General features: G+C 34.6%; 1 protein-coding gene across 1 annotated transcript in view; it reads left to right on the forward strand.

Moving 5' to 3' along the window:
• Positions 1–18,492, forward strand: part of CSMD3 (CUB and Sushi multiple domains 3) — a 795,885-nt gene that overhangs the window by 438,885 nt on the left and 338,508 nt on the right. The window contains exons 20-22 of the mRNA XM_069081309.1: positions 8,184–8,375; positions 14,034–14,172; positions 16,221–16,408. Of these exons, the coding sequence (XP_068937410.1) occupies positions 8,184–8,375; positions 14,034–14,172; positions 16,221–16,408 (519 nt within the window). The remainder of the gene's footprint in view (positions 1–8,183; positions 8,376–14,033; positions 14,173–16,220; positions 16,409–18,492) is intronic.

An 18,492-nucleotide genomic window follows, 5' to 3' on the forward strand; every position in this document is an offset into this window, starting at 1 on the left:
TCTGTCTGTCTGTCTGTCTGTCTGTCTGTCTGTCTGTCTGTCTGTCTGTCTATCCATTCCACAACTTCCCTGTTTTATCTCTCCTCTGCAACCATTTCTTAATCTGTTTTGCTGAATGATCTTCCACATTCTAGGTCTCATCACCTATTGCCTGGAGTAGAGGAGTCAGATAAATGGGGCTCAGGCTCATTGACAAATGCTGCCCAAGAGAGATTAAAATGAATTTGGAGAATATTTAACAAAATTTAAAAATAAAATAACATATAGAAGATATTACATAAACTAAGTCAATGTTTTCAGGGATTTTTGTTTTAGGTTTTGTGGTCTCTGTTTCCATTTATTTGACATTAAGTTTCTGGACTGTAGCAAAAGCCTACTTATTGGTCTCCCTAATTCAAGTCTTTCCTTTCTCAAATGCCTTATTTGAACCTCTGCAGTTCTTTTAGGTTTCTCCCAAACTAATTCTCCACAAAACTTCCAGGCTGATACTCTTAAAATACAGGTCTGACCATATTACCCCATGTTACTCAATAAACTACAACTCTTGTGTTATTACTTGTTATTACATGTGTACATCTCCTATCTCTCTATCTTTGCACTGGTAATCCACCACACTTGAAATGGACGTTCTCCTCATGTCTCTCTAATAAAATCCTACTAGAATTCTTATGTCTGTCTACTAGAACTCAAAAGGCACCTTCTACATGAAAACACAAATACACACTAGGGACATCTAAGATGCCTTAGGTCAATGACATTCTTACTCCTTTCTTGCTGAAAGTACTCTGAATCTATTGACATTGTTAATTTCTTTTTATTATATCCAATTTTTAAAATGTACATATGCGTAATTAACTACCTTTATCTGCTCTTGTATTCTGGATTTGGGGGATACAAAGACTAAAGGGAAATAATCTGTGCTTTATAGAAACTCAAGTACCAAATGAGTAGCCTTTGAGTAGTCAGGGATATCATTGTGTGGTTCCTGGAGCACCCAAGATTTCCTGTGAAATCAGCAAAATAATGTTCTATAAACAATATCATCTTGACCAAAGAGATTCTCCCCTCCTATAGGGAATCACTATTCTACTTGGTCATTACACAGGATAATCCTGACTCCAATGCCATATTCTCTTTATCCTACTTGATTTCTTTCTTGCTATTTATAAACAGATGGTTAGTGAATGAAAAGATCTCTCTGTTTTCATCTCTTTGACCTATTTTATCCTATTCCCTTTCATTCTTTTTCCATTTCAGCCAATCTAGATTATTTACTGCCTCTTTGCCCTTCTGGTCCTACACTATCCTGTGGTTGTGTATTGCCTCAAGTCATTCATCTCTCACATATAAAATACACACACAACTTTTATATCACTGCCTATCAAAATCTTTTTCTTCCTTAAAGGCTCAGCTCAGATTCTACCTCCTTCATGAAAAATTTCATGGTTGCTTAAATATTGTGAGAAATTTATTTACAATTTCCTTTAGACTCTGGAATTTCAAAGGGTCAATATAAGTGGTAGAACTAGTAGAAGAAGAAATTGATGGGAGTACTCTGCATGAATAGTCTAATTTAAGACATAGATTTTGTTGACACTTCATTTTCCACATAGCACACATTTAAATCTATGAAAGAATTTGAAGCCTTGTGTTTGGGAAATTTATTTCATCACCATCAAAATTATGTGCTATCTTTTTGTATTAAATAATGGCACTATGAAGAGGCCAATAAAAATGTTTATGAATGAAGGATCTTGAGATATCAAAAAATTCCTCATTTTGTAACTGAGACAAGTAACAGTTCTCTTGACAAATTAAATGTTAATTTTTACCACCCAATTACATAATGAAAACTACATTGAAATGTCTTTTCCACAGTCTCATAATAATGAATTTACAATTTAATGGCAATATATGCACGAGTGTGGTACAAGTTCCTGATGCATTGTGGAATTTCGCTTTCTATGACTGCATTAAAGGTGTGATAGCAAGGTTACTAGGGATTTTGTCTTTGTAGGAATTTGTACTTATGCTACAAATTTTTATATAGAATGATGAGAAGATGAGTGAGTGAATGAAACAACCAATAAAAAAGGAATCTATCTTGTTCAGTGTCATATATAGGCAGCTGTAGCAGCAAGCACCTCAGCGTCCCTAGGGTCGCTGCTCACACAGGTTCTTGGATCTGCTTTGATAAAGGAAAGCAACTCAAAATGGGTTAACAAGCTTACTTTGATCAGTCAAACATGTATCGTTTACCTAGTTCAGGGGAAAAAGGTCAGCACTCTGAAATTCAGAATACACAGAATTATCAAGTCAGAGAAACATATCAAGTAGACAGATTTCCAAATTGCCCAACCATTACATCCATACCCAATCAACATCTGGGTTTTTCAAAGCCAGGGGGCTCTGGACAACGGCTTCCAAGAATCCATATCAAATCACAGAACACTTCTCAAAGTGAGCCCCAAAACAAAGCTACACATCAGGGCTTATATAGCCTTCTCCTGGCTCAGAGAATGTAACAACCTTATTGACCCACTGGCCAATCAAAAAGTATCTACTGAAAAACAAGCCTCCCACCCCAGGCTCCAGGTGCACTTTAGCCTAGGGGCAGGGAAGATCTTTAAAATTTACATTCCCATTACAGCAGCCTTAAGATTCTTTGAACAAAAGAGATGAAGAAAATACATAGGAAAATGGAGAAATAGTATGAATGTGCAAGAGTACACAAAGACTACATTTGGGCAATGTAGTATGTTCAAACTTCAGCTTTGATTTAGACAAGTAGAAAAATGAGTAACAAATCATGATACACACATGTTGAAGAATTAGAAAATAAAAAGTAGAAAGGGTGTTAGTTCATATAATCTCCACTAGAATAAGAATTACTTACCTACCATCCAAAATAGTGTAATTAATTCCATGAAGTTATCATTCCCAGCTCATATAGAATTGCCTCTGTGATCAAATACTGCAAGAAGGTCAAAGAAGAGGAGTTCTGAGGAATGATCTGTGGCTCTTTCAAAGGTCATTACTGGCATGGGAAAAAATATCTTCAGTAAAGTGGTGCTAAGGAAATCTGTGTTGCAAGGAGATAAACCATAAATGGGTGGAGAGGGAAATGGAGGTAATACAGGAAAGAAAGAAATATTTTTAGAAGCTTAGCAATGAAGAGGAGTTAAAACATGGAATGATAACTTGAGAAGGCAGCAAAGAAAGGTGGTTTTTTTCCCCCTGTGCTAGCTGTGTTTTTTGAATGGGGAGGGGGAACTGAGTATGTTTTTAGGATGAGTAAAAGGATTCAGTACAAGAATGTGAGAAGATTAAAGTATAATAAAGGGTTTCTAAAAGACAGCCTGGGATGGGATCAAGAGTATAGATAGAAGTGTTAATGTTGGTACATAGAAGGCTAGTATACTTCATTAATGTGAGATTGGAGCACCAAGCCGGAAAATGTCTTGTGACATAGACAGGCTTTGGGGAGCAGAAGAGTAAAGGTTAAGGAGCTCTCCATGGACACAGTGAAAAGAACTCTATACTTAAGAGTCAGAAAACTTCATTTTGAATACTACTTCTGACTCCTAATAGCTCTGGGAAATTGTACAAGTCACTTAACTTATTAGCTTCGGACTTGTATACAAAATGGGAATGATAGCACTTAAATTATTTTTCCCAAAAAGTTCTTGTAAGGAGAGCATTTTTTGAACCTTAAAAGTGTTTTACAAATGTGGGTAATCATTTTTAATGAATGGTAGCAATGTTCTCAATAAAGCTAGCATGCTTTATTCTTTATCAAGTTGATAAAGAAGAGTATGGAGATTGGGGCTTAAAAAAAGAGAAGTTTTGAAAGAGTTGCTGTGAGGAGTGTGATAGGAAATCTGTTAGAAATGAAAACAACAGAGTTGTGCTTAGGTGATGTCCTAAACTTAGAAAATAAATTTATAGTGGACTTGATTGGTTGTGTTTAGGTGATATCCTAAACTTAGAAAATAAATTTATAGTGGACTTGATTAGTTGACTTTCCTTTTTTGTTTTTCCCAGCAACCCTTAGTGAACTCAGTTTGTTATAGCAGATTGAGTTCTGGGCTTGATGTTAGAATGATCTGAGTCTGAATTCTTCCGAAAAAACTGAACTACTTGTATCATTTTGGATAAGTGGTACCTGGAAAAAAACATTGACTCTGGAGTCAAAATACCTGTTTTCAAATCCCAGCATTGATACTGACTACATATGTTACTTTGGACAAATCACATAACTGAACCCTAGTTCCTTCATCATGTTGAATGTGGGTTGAATGTGATGGCCTCTGAAGTACCTTCCAATTCTAACTCCATGATCTTACTTAACTCCTCTTAGCCTTAGTTTCCTCATCCCTAAGATGGGTATGGCAACAGCATCTACTTCACCAAGTTGTTGGAAGAATCAGATGAAATACCTCATGTAAGGTGTTTTGAGAATTTGATGTGATAAATGGACGTTAGCTATTACAATAAAACTACTGATTGGGTCCACTATATTTTTGCATTACATAGTAACACTCAGGCCCTCAGTGCAGCCAGAGAAGTTATATAAACCTCCATAATTGTTTCATTGTCTCATTTATCATACTTTTTCTTTCTTCAAACCTCCCACAGTACTCTCTCACATCACCAATTGCCTTTTAGGCATCTCAAACCATATATGTCTCAAAGGCATCTCTAACTCAACCTACCCAAAACTTATTCCCCACCCCTAACTCCCTCTCAAAAAAATGTCCCCTTCTTCTAAACTTTCTTATTATTGTTGAGGACACAACCATCATCCCAGTCACCCAGGCTTGCAACCTCAGTGTCATGCTAACCCTAACCAGGATAGAGGAAATTCAAGTCCAGTGGTGTTATCAACCAGTCCATATCTAGCAATATCTTTCTATAAAAGTCAGTCATTAACAAGGAGGACACTCAGCTTTGTAGCTTCCATTGGCAGTGTCTTTGTGTAGGACTCCTCCCGGGTCCACCTACTGACTGTGCTGCTGCTATTTGATTGAGAGGTCCATGCCAGAGTAAATGGACACTATGCCACCATCTCCCTGAGTGACAGCAATGTCTTACTATTCAACAGTGACTCACACACTTCAACTGCTGAGAGAGCTCTAGGCCAATTTTAGAGGCAAACTGTGAGGTGCCCACCCTGCGGCCAGATGTTCAGCAGGAGTACAACCAACCACTGGCCTGCCTTGAGGAACTGCTGCATGGTCCTTGCAGTACCTTCTTCGTACAACCACAAATAAATGAACTCTGTTTTCCTTTCCTGGATGTATGTACAGAACCCAAATATTTATTTAAGTAAATTTTTATTTATTGCTTGTGAAAAAAACAAAAAAGGCAATTGGGGGTACAGTGGTTAGAGACTTAGACCTGGATTCAGGAAGATAAGTTCAAATCCTGTCTCAGGCTGTATCTGGGTGACTTGGGGCAAGGAACTTAATCTCTGTCTGTCTCAGTTTCTTCACCTATAAAAGGAGAATAATAATAAGATCACCTTCTAGGTTTACTGTGAAGATAAATTTAGATAATTTTTATAAATTACCTGGCAAAGTCTTTAATAAATGCTTTTCCCCTTCCTTTGCACATGTTTTGAACTCTTCCCTTTAATAAAAAAAAACCCTCCCTAAATCATATCTACTGACTCTACACATATTTATTGCCAAATCTTGTTTCTGTCTTCACAGCATACAGATTCACACACACACACACACAGAGCAAACCTATATATTCATATGTAGTATGTATATAAATGCAGATTTGTACACATATGCATAGACATGTATATATGCTTTATATGTATATCTATGTATCTCTATCTAATCTCTATTAATCTTCTCTCCAGGCCCATAGCTACCATCTTGGTGCAGACTCTTATCACCCTATTCCTGGACTGTTAAAGTGACCTTTTAGTTAGTTGATCTCTCTGCTTCAAGTCTCTCTGTACTTCAATCCATTCAGCTGCCAACATCATTTTTATTAAGTACAGCCACCTTTTGATCAGGTCACCTCTCCTCACTACCAATTCCACAAAAATACAATCTTGCGTCTTCCTATCTTTCCAGTCTTTTACTTTTCTTTTCCCCACATGGACTCTATCATTCAGTGACACCAGCCTTCTTGCTTTTCCTTATTTCCCTCTATCCCCAGTTGATGCTTTTTCACTGGCTATTGAAAATGCCTGGATTATTCTCCCAATTTACTTATGTCTGCTGTCTTCCCTGGCTTTCTTCAAGACTCAGCTAAAATCCTGTCTTCTACAGAGTTATTTCCTAGTTCCCCTTCCCATCCCTCTCACCCACCATGGTGTCTTCCTGCCAATATTAATTTTCATGTAGTCTGAATATATTTTATATGTGCATAATTGTATCCATGTTGACTTTTCCATTACAATGTTAACCCTTTGAAGATGGGGATCATGTTTTTGACTTTGTTTTGTTTTGCCTTTCTTTATGTCTCCAATGCTCATTTGACACTTTTATTTATTGACTGTGTTTTTAACTTTATCAACTCTAAGAGGCAAAAAAAAAACCAAACCCCAAACCAAAAGCTTTAATTTTAGTAGATTCTGCCACTCTTTATTATTGTACTTTTTTTTTTTTTTTGCTTTTTGGAGGGCAACTGCGGTTAAGTGACTTGCCAAGGTCATACCGCTAGTTTTTGTGTTAACTGTCTGAGGCCCAATTTGTACTCAGGTCATCCTGACTTCAGGGCTGGTGCTCTGTTCACTGCGCCACCTAGCTGCCCCTGTTATTGTACTTCTAAACTCTGGGTTGACTAATTATTTGGAGAGATTGTTCATTTCTGCTCTTGAATTTCTGTTGTCAAATGTACATTGTCTCCAGAAATTCATCTTCCTCTTCATCTGCTTCTATCTTCATCATCTCTGAAACTTACATCTTCCCTCCCCACCTTGGAGAGGGTGGTGGGTGGACATTGAACTTCTATTACCTTTTGTAGGTAACAAATCAAGGAGATAGATTAGAACAAGTCCACTTTCTTCATCCTATTCAGCAGAGCCACAACTGTCATCTGTTTTAGTTTAAAGTTATTCTAAGTAATAGTTTTTGTAATATTTATAATATATAATATAGTAAATAATAAATATAATTTATAATATTTATTATGGATATTTGATGTTGAGTCACACACATTTGAAAAAACATCTATCATAAGCTTAAGGAAAATTTTTCTTCTAGACTTTTATCTCATACTTAATTGCTTACTTATGAGGTCTAGTAAGTATGCTTCATGTTTGGGAAATGGTATTCATCAATGAGATCTTAATGACTAAACTTGTATATAACAGAATAGTACAGTCCACTTTCTGTTTTCCAGCTATCCTCTTATTTCAGAAAATAAAAGATAGACCCAAGAGAAAGTGTCCATCATAAGAGACTAATTAAGCAATATCTTCACCATGTTCAAATATAACATTATCCTCTTATATTCTCAAAGATATTGATAATGCTTTCTAAATAACTTTCTTTAAAACAGGAACCTGAGTTTTTTTTCTTCTGTGTTCTTTACTGCCTGTCTATGTTTCCTTCAAACGGGTTGTTTTCTGTCAAAAATAAATAATTAAAAATTATTTAATTGAAATTTAGCTGAAAGGAAAAGAGATTAAACCTCATAAATTGTGAATGTCAATTCAGATCTCTACCTGCTATTTCTGAATTTGCTCACTGGGCCTTAAAATCTTGCCCTAATTTAATAACAGTTTGACATCTAATTGGAACATGTAATGTCGATCTATTCTGGTAACTCAAATAAATACTTTCTACCATTAACCTGAATACTTGAGAATTGACTGTACTTAGGAATATAACATATGATTTTTATGGAAAATTAAAAATACCTCCTGTTTTTTCATATTACTTTCTTCTTCCATAATTATCTTGAATTTGCCTATTACTCTAGCTAATGAAGTATTATGCATGTGCTATAGCTATGCTACAAAGTGAGTAATTAAAGCAGATAGCAAATAAAAATAATGACGGTATCAAAAAAGCATCTTAATGGACCCACAGATTTTTTTACTTAATTTCCCAGAAGAGCAGAGAGGTGTAGAGGGTTCTGGACTTGCATTAGGCATTTTTCTTCAGAATGTTTATGGGGGAATCAAAATACAAATTTCTCTATTTTTCTCTTGGTAGGTTCTGTAGCCACTGCTTGTCGTGATCCAGGTGTTCCCATGAATGGAACTCGAAATGGGGATGGGAGAGAACCTGGGGACACAGTTGTTTTTCAGTGTGACCCAGGTTATGAGCTACAAGGAGAGGAAAGAATAACATGCATTCAGGTGGAAAACCGTTATTTCTGGCAGCCCAGCCCACCAGTCTGTATAGGTATGGATTCAACACATATTTATGTTTGTTTCTTTTAACTCTAGTGAGGTAGATTGACAGCATCACAGATATCATGTATTGTTTTAAGAGTGATTTCAGCCTATATTTATTGAAAATAGGCTACCCTCTTTATTGAAATGGTATGTAGTGGGAAGATAACTAGACTTGGAGTCAGAAAATCTGGGTTCTAGACCCCGTTAAATTATACACACACATACAAATATGTATACCTACATGTTGATAACACATATATTTATATGATATGCACATATGTATGGATGTTTATGTTATATGCTTATGTATGTGTTAGCTACACATAAACACACCCACATGTGTGTGTTCATGTCCATGTGTGTGTTTGTAGGTATTATTGGAAATGGAAGCAAGAACAGAATGTATGCCTAACATAGTACCAGTGCTAGGAGTAGAGCATCAGCTAGCCTAGGAAACTTTTTGTTCCAGTATGGGGAAAATTAAAGAGTTGTCTGAAAGCAATTGTTTTCTCTAAGGAAATAGGTGGGATCTGAACCCAAATGTGGAACAGACCTGGATCTTTGAGTGGAGCTGATGACAGAATGAAAATAGTAAAGGCAGAGTAGACTGGGGAGGAGGGGGGAAAAGGTGAACCATGGTTATCTCAGTTTGATTATCCTCTGCAAAAATTCTTCAGGCAGAATATAAGGCTGGCAGAACTTAACTTTTTCCTTCCTCTGGGTGATGAGAGAAGCCTGGCTTTGGTTCACCAAGCCTGTGCCTATATCTAGAGAACTGTTCCCATAGTGCTTATCCCAGAAGTCCAAGGGTCACTTTGAAGAATGGCTTGCTGCTAAGGTATAAGGGTGAGCCTGAGGACCAAAGGAAAACCCCTGCCCTAACATACACATGCAATGATTTGGGAAAAGAGAAAGTGATCTTTGTCCAGAATGAGGGAAGGGAAGCAGTGCCTCTGTGCCTTCTGGTAGGCTTTGTCTTCCTGGGAATGCCTTAGCTTCTACTACCTAGAGCCCTTGTCTTTTCCTGGAATTTCTGCCTCCATAGCTTCTCAATCATGGTCAGAACCCAGGTGTTGAGCAGGAAAGCTAGATTGTGAAAATGTGAAAAAACCATACTTTGTGGTGAGTACTTTGAAAATCCTGGGCATGAAAAGAAAACATTGAGATATTTTCCTCAGTAATGTCCTATGATACATATAGAAGATGAAGTATGGTATAGTACAAAGGACACTAAAATAGGAATCAGTACATAAGGATTTAAGTCCCAGCTCTGCCATCAAATGACATTATATTGTGAGGCAAGTCACTTAGCCTTTTGGAGCATAAATTTCTCATTTGTAACATGAGGCCACTAGATAAGATTATCTCTAAGATTACTTCTATTCTAGCAAGCTATACCTCTATTTTCAGTATTTAAGGTAGAGGGACATCTAAGGTATCTCTGTTTTGAGTGGAAATTGTATTGCACATTCTATTGTTACTGTGAAATACTTGCAAAGACTGGAATCACTTGATAAACCACTAATTGGGATTGTAGAGTATTAAACTTGTAGCAAACTAAATATTAATCAACAAAATGACATGAAAACCAAAATCTTTGACCAAATTAAGGGAAGCAATTTATTTAGAACAAAAAATATAGTTTGTCTTGCTGTTGTGCTCATAATAGATGTAGAATGTTTTTTCTTTCTGATTATTGGTGTCATGTTTAAGAAATGATATTGACAATATAGAACCTACTCAGAAGAAAGGGAGGAGGATGATAAGGGACTTGGAACTACATTTTGTGAGACTCTATTTGAAATACTAGGACTGTTTATGGTATAGAAGACAACAGCTGAGTGGACATGGTTGATGACCTTAATAGTGATTCTCCATAGAAAAAAAAGCAGAAAGTTTTCTGCTTGCCCTCAGAAGGCAAAGTAAGGACTGATGGATGGACCTTATAGATTGGGGTGATAATAACTCTAAGTTAAGAAAAGCTTCCTACCAATTAAACCTGGGGAAAACAGGATATCCTGCCTCAAGCAGTGAGTTCTCAGTCACTGGAAATCTTTAGGCAAAGGCAAGGTGACTACCTGTAAAGGACATTTTAGAGAGTATTTATGATTCAGAGATGGATTAGGTAGTCTCTATGGTAAATTCTAACCATAATGCTCTATGATTCTGTCACTTTGTTATAATTCCTTTATCTCTTATAGAATGACACAACATGTACTCCCAAGGACAGCCTCAGAGTGGGGCTTTTTTAACTTATGAAATGAAGTTTAAAAAAAAGAATAAATTCTTCTGTGGGAGATAGAATAATGTTTGAAACATACACTAATTAATAAGTAGATAATTTTGTCCACAATTCTTAATTCAGAAAAAACTGAGACCAAAATCCTACTTAAACTAAGGAGCTTATGGAAAGCAAGCCTTTATATGAATCATGCTTCCCCACCTCCCCCAAGCCCTGGAGAGTTGAGGGATGGAAGCTGCACAGAAGAAAACTTAGAGAGGTTGTGTATTAGAACTCTTCTGTGATAGGAAATAACTTTTTTTAAGCTGAAAACTGCTAAAGCTGCAGAAAACTTGACCTCTGAAACTGATAAGAAAGAATGCCATGATTGGAAATAACAATATTAAATCTTGAACGTTTTAGGAACAGTGTAAGTCTTTCTTAGACCCCGGAGCATAAGGCACTTTGCTAGCATGTAGAACTACTCATCCTTACAGCAAGTACTAAACAGAAGGGGATCATCTTTTAGAGTGTCAATAGAATTCATCCCACCTAAATTGACAGTATGAAGATGACTTTGACATTGCCAGAGGGTAATGTAGAAATATTCAGTGTGAAGGTAGGGAACTTAGACAGTTGTGTGGGTGGCTTTCTGGCAAAGATGGTACAAGCAAATAGATTTGATTTGGCCAAAAAAAAAAAAAAGATGAAGTAATTGTTAATAGTTGACACCTAGTTGTCTGCCAGGAAATCACAAACAGAACAATGTGTCAGAATTTCATAAACTCTTAACTTAAAATTAATTTATGTATCTAAAGGGTTTAAAGAAAATTCTAATTTGGAAAATTCATAGTTAAATAAAAAAAGGTTTATTGTGTAACACATATTCATGGTATTGCTAGGGTTTTACAAAAGGAACCTCTTTTATTTGTTAATGAATTGCTAACGATTATTTAAGACATTCAGAATAAAGATAAAATTCCTTGCATAGTTAGAATTGTATTTTTATCTATAAGGTTTTTCTCCTTTCTTTTCTCTGATGTTTTTCAATAAAGTAATGGCAAAATTTGAATATAATTCTTTGCACACAATTGATACTAAATAAATTTTTGTTGAATTGTATGAAGGGGTGAATCATGATAAACAAAGAGTCCTAACCAATTCATTCCATCCTGATGGAAATTCTAATAAATTTTTTGGGAATATTTCAATTACATATATAGTTATCTCTTGCATATCACAGGGGTTAGGGGTGTGGCACCCCCATGATATGGAAAATCCATGTAAAATTTTTTGGCCCTCCCTTCATACCAGAGACAAAGTCTGAATTTTTAAATTTTTCTTTAATGGGGTGTTTATAGTGCCTTATTGTTAAATTTGGGTTGAGGAGTTGATCGTATGTTCTATGTGATCTGCTGGCCTTTGTGTGTAATCTGTGGCTTCTGCAAAATTCCCCCAAATTTTCTCTTTAATTTCTAATGCTAACCCTCTACATACAGAAGATACAGCAGGGAAAATCATGATGTAGAAGGGATAACTGTAATTGTTTTCCTTTTTACCTGAGATATAAATGAAAAATTCTATTGCATATCATAAAAGTCCATAGCACAAAGTAAGGGCCTTAGAACTACCTTACCAGTTATATCCATATAATCTTTGATTTATAAGGGACCTCAGGGGCTAATCAAGAAGACAACAAATACTGCTGTACTTTCATATAGATGTTTGAGCAATCTGAATCTCTCCTTATATGGCTGAAATAACTAAATTGCATTGATGATTTTGCAATTATAGTCCTGATCAAGACATTACTATTGGAACATAGGGAGAACAAAATGTAGGTCATTACCTAGCATTGTCTTCTCCAATAAGAGACAATGTAACTTAGTGTATGGAGAGCTAGCCTTAGTAGTATGAAGACCTGGCTGGGTTCAAGTTCCGCTTCTGTCACAATATTGGCGATTTTACCCAAAACATGTCTTTAATCTCTGAGTGCTCAAGACAACTTTCTAAGACACCAAATTATGGAAAAAACTATTGACAGATCTGCATTGCTAGTGGGGATTTCCTCTTCTAGTATTTCCCTACAGCAATGAAAAGAGAAATACAGTCCCTGTAATTTCCAGTGAGTATCGTGACTAATTACAGCTGTAACAAAGTGATGAAACTTATCTGAAAATTCTTTATTTCATAAGGGTTAGAAATATAAAGTGTATTATGGACACTAACCTGATTATGTCTCAAAGATTTCGTGGCTATCTGTTCACCTTTATTTTCTTTTAGAAGCTTCTATACCATCATTTCCTCACTAAGATTTTTTTTTCTTAATTCTGCTAGCTCCTAACACATTTTCTGGAAATCAAACTTCATCCAAGTGACTTTGACAATCATCATCTTTAATAAAATCCTACACTAAAAATTAGGTTATAATTCTGTCTCATTTTCTCCATTAGGTCATATAATAATAGAAACCTCCTCACAATAATAGTTAACTACAGAAACAACTTGTTTTACCATGGAGGCAAAGATATATAACTTGAAAATATTGCATTTCCTGGTTTAAGAAAGCATTTAATTTCAGAATGCTCTAGGATTAATTGTATAACATCATTAAATTTTCTACTGTTAAATACTTTTTAATTCATGATTATGTTAAAGGAGAATGGAAGGATTAGGTATTAGGTCAAAAGCACCATACTCTAGTTTATACACACATGCATAAATGTATTGTTCAATATATGCATAGATATATGCGCACGTGTACATAATACACATGTGTATGTATATATGTCATATACATGACTTGAACATGAGCTTATAATATTATTCGTATTGTTATGTTGTATTATGTGTTTTATTATATACTATATAAACTTATATATTTTATTATATCATATCATATGTTTGTATTGTATGAATTATTGTAAATCCTTCAGGAATATCTAAGAATCAAAAGGAAACATAGTACAAACCACCCTCCTATTACTTTCTACAACTATTTTAGTTTCTCATGAAAAAGAAACAAAAAAAGCTATGGAAAGAAGTTGTAAAATGCATTTGGTAAAATTTAGTATTTTGGATTATCCAGATTTATGGTAATACATATATCTATTTTCTGTTTCATATCAGCACAAAACAAAAATAATGGCCAAAAATGTTTATGGTATTTTTATAATTTTTGTAAAGCACTTAAAATACAAAGCCTCTGTGGGTAGTTCAAGTATTTTTTCCCTATTTTACAAATGAGGTTTCTGAAATGTTAAATTGTTTGCCCACGCTAATGTTACATTCTTTGACATGTAGTTGTGGTATTAAGAGAATATTATTCAGAAATATCCTAATTGCTTCTTTGCTAAATGTATTGCCTAATTCTAAGAATGTCTTAAGGATACCTATTAATAAATAAAACTGGTAGTAATCATGTGATTTTTGTCTTTCTTAAAGCACCCTGTGGAGGCAACTTAACAGGTTCTTCAGGCTTTATTCTTTCACCAAACTTTCCTCATCCATACCCTCATAGTAGAGACTGTGACTGGACTATCACAGTCAATTCGGATTATGTTATATCTTTAGCATTTATCAGGTAAGGGACTCCGTGCTTATATTTATTTTGAAAAAAGCCTTTGGTATGATGTGAATTTATCTGTTGATCTTGTCCTGCTTTCTTCCATACATAGATTTCTAGTATGACTAATATTAATAATAAAAGTCTTCTGAAGGGTTGATATAAGAGGTGAATAAGAAATAACACAATATTTTCAGTCTATAATTGAAAATTTTAAAAGTGTTTCTATATGATTTAGTAAAGCTATGATTCTCTAATCAGTGTATTCTTCTTCCATCACTCTTCCATAATTCAGTAATTTCTAAACTCTAAGGTTTTAAGTTTATTTCCACAATTAATTTCTGCTAAACGGACTCTTATCACAACTCAATAATATGAAACTTAATTGTGGTCAACTGAAAGTAGTAACAACAACTCTGAATATGCTTTATTGAATAGTCCTCATTACAGGATATGTATACATATGCACATATTCATTTGTATGTATTTATGTATACGTATGCATATATACATACATATATTCTTGAAAGTACTTTTGCTACTAAATATGAATCATCTTTTCAATTTCAAATGGTCATATTGCACAAGTTGTGAAAAGTAAACTATGAGCCATATGATAGCTTTACAGATCACTGATATACATATAAGCACAAACCTTATAAGATATCTTTTATATGTCTGTACCAAAGAGCTTTAGAAATGTGACACAACTGAATTTTGTTGATAAGTAATTAGATTATGAAATTAGTTATGCATATAGTTTGAAAATACACTTGCCTCACTGCTTGTATTTCCTTCCCAATCAATAGTAAGGAGACACTGTGTTTTTAATAGAATATAAATTCTGAGGATTGATATTTGGTATTATACAGATACAACGCTAGTTGATTAGGAAAAAAAAATAGAAAGAGTACTAAGTTTCAGATCACCGAAAACAGAACATTTTCCTCATTAGCACCAGCCTGGTGGTATTCCTAGAATGATACCTAGGCAAAGTTGTACTCTTCTTTATGCCATAAATGTCAACTCAGGTAAAAGTTACATAGTAACAGGAAGTAGAAGTCAAATTTAGAGATATAACTTTCCTGAAAATGTTAAGATAATATTTAGAACAAGTTTTAAAGAAACTATAAACCATTCTATAATGTCTTTCCTCCTCTTTTATTCATCTTATCTACAAAATAATGTATAGTAGTAGGTACTATGAAAGTAATCATACACAACCAGCCTCCTAGGAACTTAGATTTTAAGAATGTTAAAATAAGGTATATATCAAAAAGTTCATTAGTAGACTTATTAGAAAGTACATACTTCACCTAAATCGAGTGATATGAAATATGTATGTATGTATGTGTGTATATATATGTTTATGTATATACATTCACTGTAGTAATTTGAAATGCTAAAATGTTTTTACTTTACAAAGCATTCTATGTAAAATAATATTTTATTTTAATTTTTCATTAAGCTTAAAAAAAGAATAAATCCTTTTTCTTTCAAGAAAAGAAAAAATATTTAATAGTACATAATTCTTTAAATTATTTAAATGCCAATTTTGCATGTCAACCTTTGTTTTGGATCTAATTTTATGTCTGTTTTAAACTTATAGTGAATAGAGATATGTTTTCAATTGCTACAGTTCCCTTGTAAATTTTACTCTTGATGAATAGCCATAGCATAGGCTATGTTTTCATGATTTCAAATAATTCCAGTGGAAAACTTAAAAAAAAAACAACTTTAAAACTCAGCCAGACATCCTGACATTTGAAAACATTAAAAATATGCCTGAACTTTTCTTTTTGATTCAGGTTATATGATCCACATTAGCAGTTATTTTGTTATTGTGTTACTATTTATTAGCTGTTCACCCTAAAAATTTTAGCATAACAGGTGTATCTACAAACAAAAAGTATTTATAGGTGATGATTTGTGCCCAGCTCTATACTCAGCTTTATGCATTAATGTATGATTGTGTTCCTTTACAATTACAGCATTAAGAACTTATTTAGAAAATGATGTGTCATAAATCCCAGCACTAATGTGGGTTTTTTTGTATATTTTTAAAGTTTCAGCATTGAACCAAACTATGACTTCTTATACATATATGATGGACCAGATAGTAATAGTCCACTAATTGGAAGCTTTCAAGACAGCAAATTACCAGAAAGAATAGAAAGTGGCTCTAACACTATGCATCTGGCTTTTCGAAGTGATGGATCTGTCAGTTACACTGGCTTTCATCTAGAATACAAAGGTAAATATGAGCATTTCATGTTTTCACATATGGTTATTAATTTGTATATGCTAAAATGTATATTTACTGGGACCAAGGTGGCAAAGTAAGGGTGGGATGCAGCTGAACTCTCCCTTAATTCCCTTCCAAACAACTTTAAAATAGCACTTCAAATAAAATTTTGTAGTGGCAGAGACAACAAAAGGTCAGAGAGTAACATTTTTTCCAGCCTAAGTCAACTAAGTAGGTCTACAGGAAAAGACTATAACACTGGGAAGGGTGCAGTCCTGGAATATGGCAGGGGCACTAGCAGTGGGGCTTGTAGACAGGTACTATAGCAGCAGGAGGAGGAGTTACGGGAACTCTTTACTCAAAGGGGATCAGCAGGTCAGACAACTGGTCAGAGAAAGATTACAGGGGATCCTGGGTGCAACTGATCCTAATTGCCTATAAGCAGTTCTGCATCACAGTTACAGGGTGGAGAGCAACTCTTGTGATTGGTCACAAAGGAGCAGGGATGCTGCTCACATTTTCACAACCAGTAAGAGTACTAGAATTGTGTCTGTAAGGGAACAGGGACCCTTCCTGGGTGAAAACAAGAGCCAACCAGGACAGCAGTGACCACACCATTGCCATTTTAATGCTACTTTGGAAGCACCAAAAACTTGTAGATCCAAGAACAAGTTCTGAAAACAGAAGCATTAAAAAACCTAAAGTTTGATATAGTGCTTCCCCACCCTTAGCTGAGCAGAGTCTAACTTTAATATAAGGTTAAAGTTTGGGAAAATGAGTAAACAACAACAAAAATAATTTGACTGTGAAAAGCTCCTATTGTGGCAGAGAAGACCAAGATATAAACGCAGAAGGCAATAATATGAAAATACCTACAAGCAGAGCCTCAAAGAAAAATTCAAGAATTCCTGGAAGAGGTTTTCAAAAGAAAGAGATAAGAATGGTAGAGGAAAAACTGGGAAAAGTAATGAGAAAATTATGAAAGAATAATTAATGGCCTTGTAAAAGAGTCACAAGAATACCGAAGAAAATAACACCTTAAAACCAGAATTTGCCCAAATCAAGGACAAAATATTATGAGCAATGAGAATAAAAGCAATTTATATATGATACCACAATTAGAATCACACAAAACATAGCGCTGGTGACATTAAATGATCGCAGCTCTTGGAAAACTATATATTGATGAACAAAAGAACTAGGTCTCTGGATGAAAATACATCTAGCAAAGTTAAGTGTAATTCTAAATAGAAAAAAAAATGGACATTTTGATCAAGTTAGATGTTCAGAACTCTGTTAAAAAAACTGAACTCACTAGAAGATTTGACATATAAGAACCAAGAGAAAAATAAGGTACATACCAATGACCAATTACAAGGGACTAAATAATGATAGAATGTTTACTTTTTATGTAAGAAAAATTTAAAACCTATGTCTAATATTGCTAGTAATTAGCTTATAAATAAGATTGGGCTAGACCTGAGTATGATATTACTTTAAAAAGTAGAATGGTTTAAGAACAGCTAAAAGAGTAATTATCCCATACAAATGAGGTGCAAGAGGAAGAACCAGTACAGAGGAATTAGATGAAAAGGGGGCTGTTAGTTATCGAAATCTACTTTCATTGGGAATGGGTTTAAGAAGAAAAGATATATGTGTGTGTATGCATGTATATCTATCTAGAAGAGTATAAATGTCTTCTAAATAAAAAAAATTCAAACTCTAAGTGAATAGGGAGGGAGAAGATAAAAGAAGGATGTTTAGAGGAGAGGGTGAGGGAATAAGTTAAAAGGGGATTATAGAAGAGTGTTTAGATTTAGAGGAATGGAATGGTAAAGAAGGGATTGTTGGAGGTAGGTTAAGTAATAGGAGGGTAAGGTAGCAGGCAGAAGTAAAGTAGAGGAGTTAGGAGATATAGGGAAAAAGGGATAATCACAAACATAAAAACAAGATTAGGAGTAGAATCTCTTAGGGAAAGTATATATTTATGTCTATGTATACATGTATGCATGTATCAATACATATCTATGTCTGTCTGTCTATCTTTCTATCTATCTATCTATCTATCTATCTATCTATCTATCTATCTATCT

This window comes from Petaurus breviceps, unplaced genomic scaffold (assembly GCF_028583685.1).
Source record: "Petaurus breviceps papuanus isolate PSGF00001 unplaced genomic scaffold, PetGlider_PUasm1.0 98, whole genome shotgun sequence".
Lineage (NCBI taxonomy): Eukaryota > Metazoa > Chordata > Mammalia > Diprotodontia > Petauridae > Petaurus > Petaurus breviceps.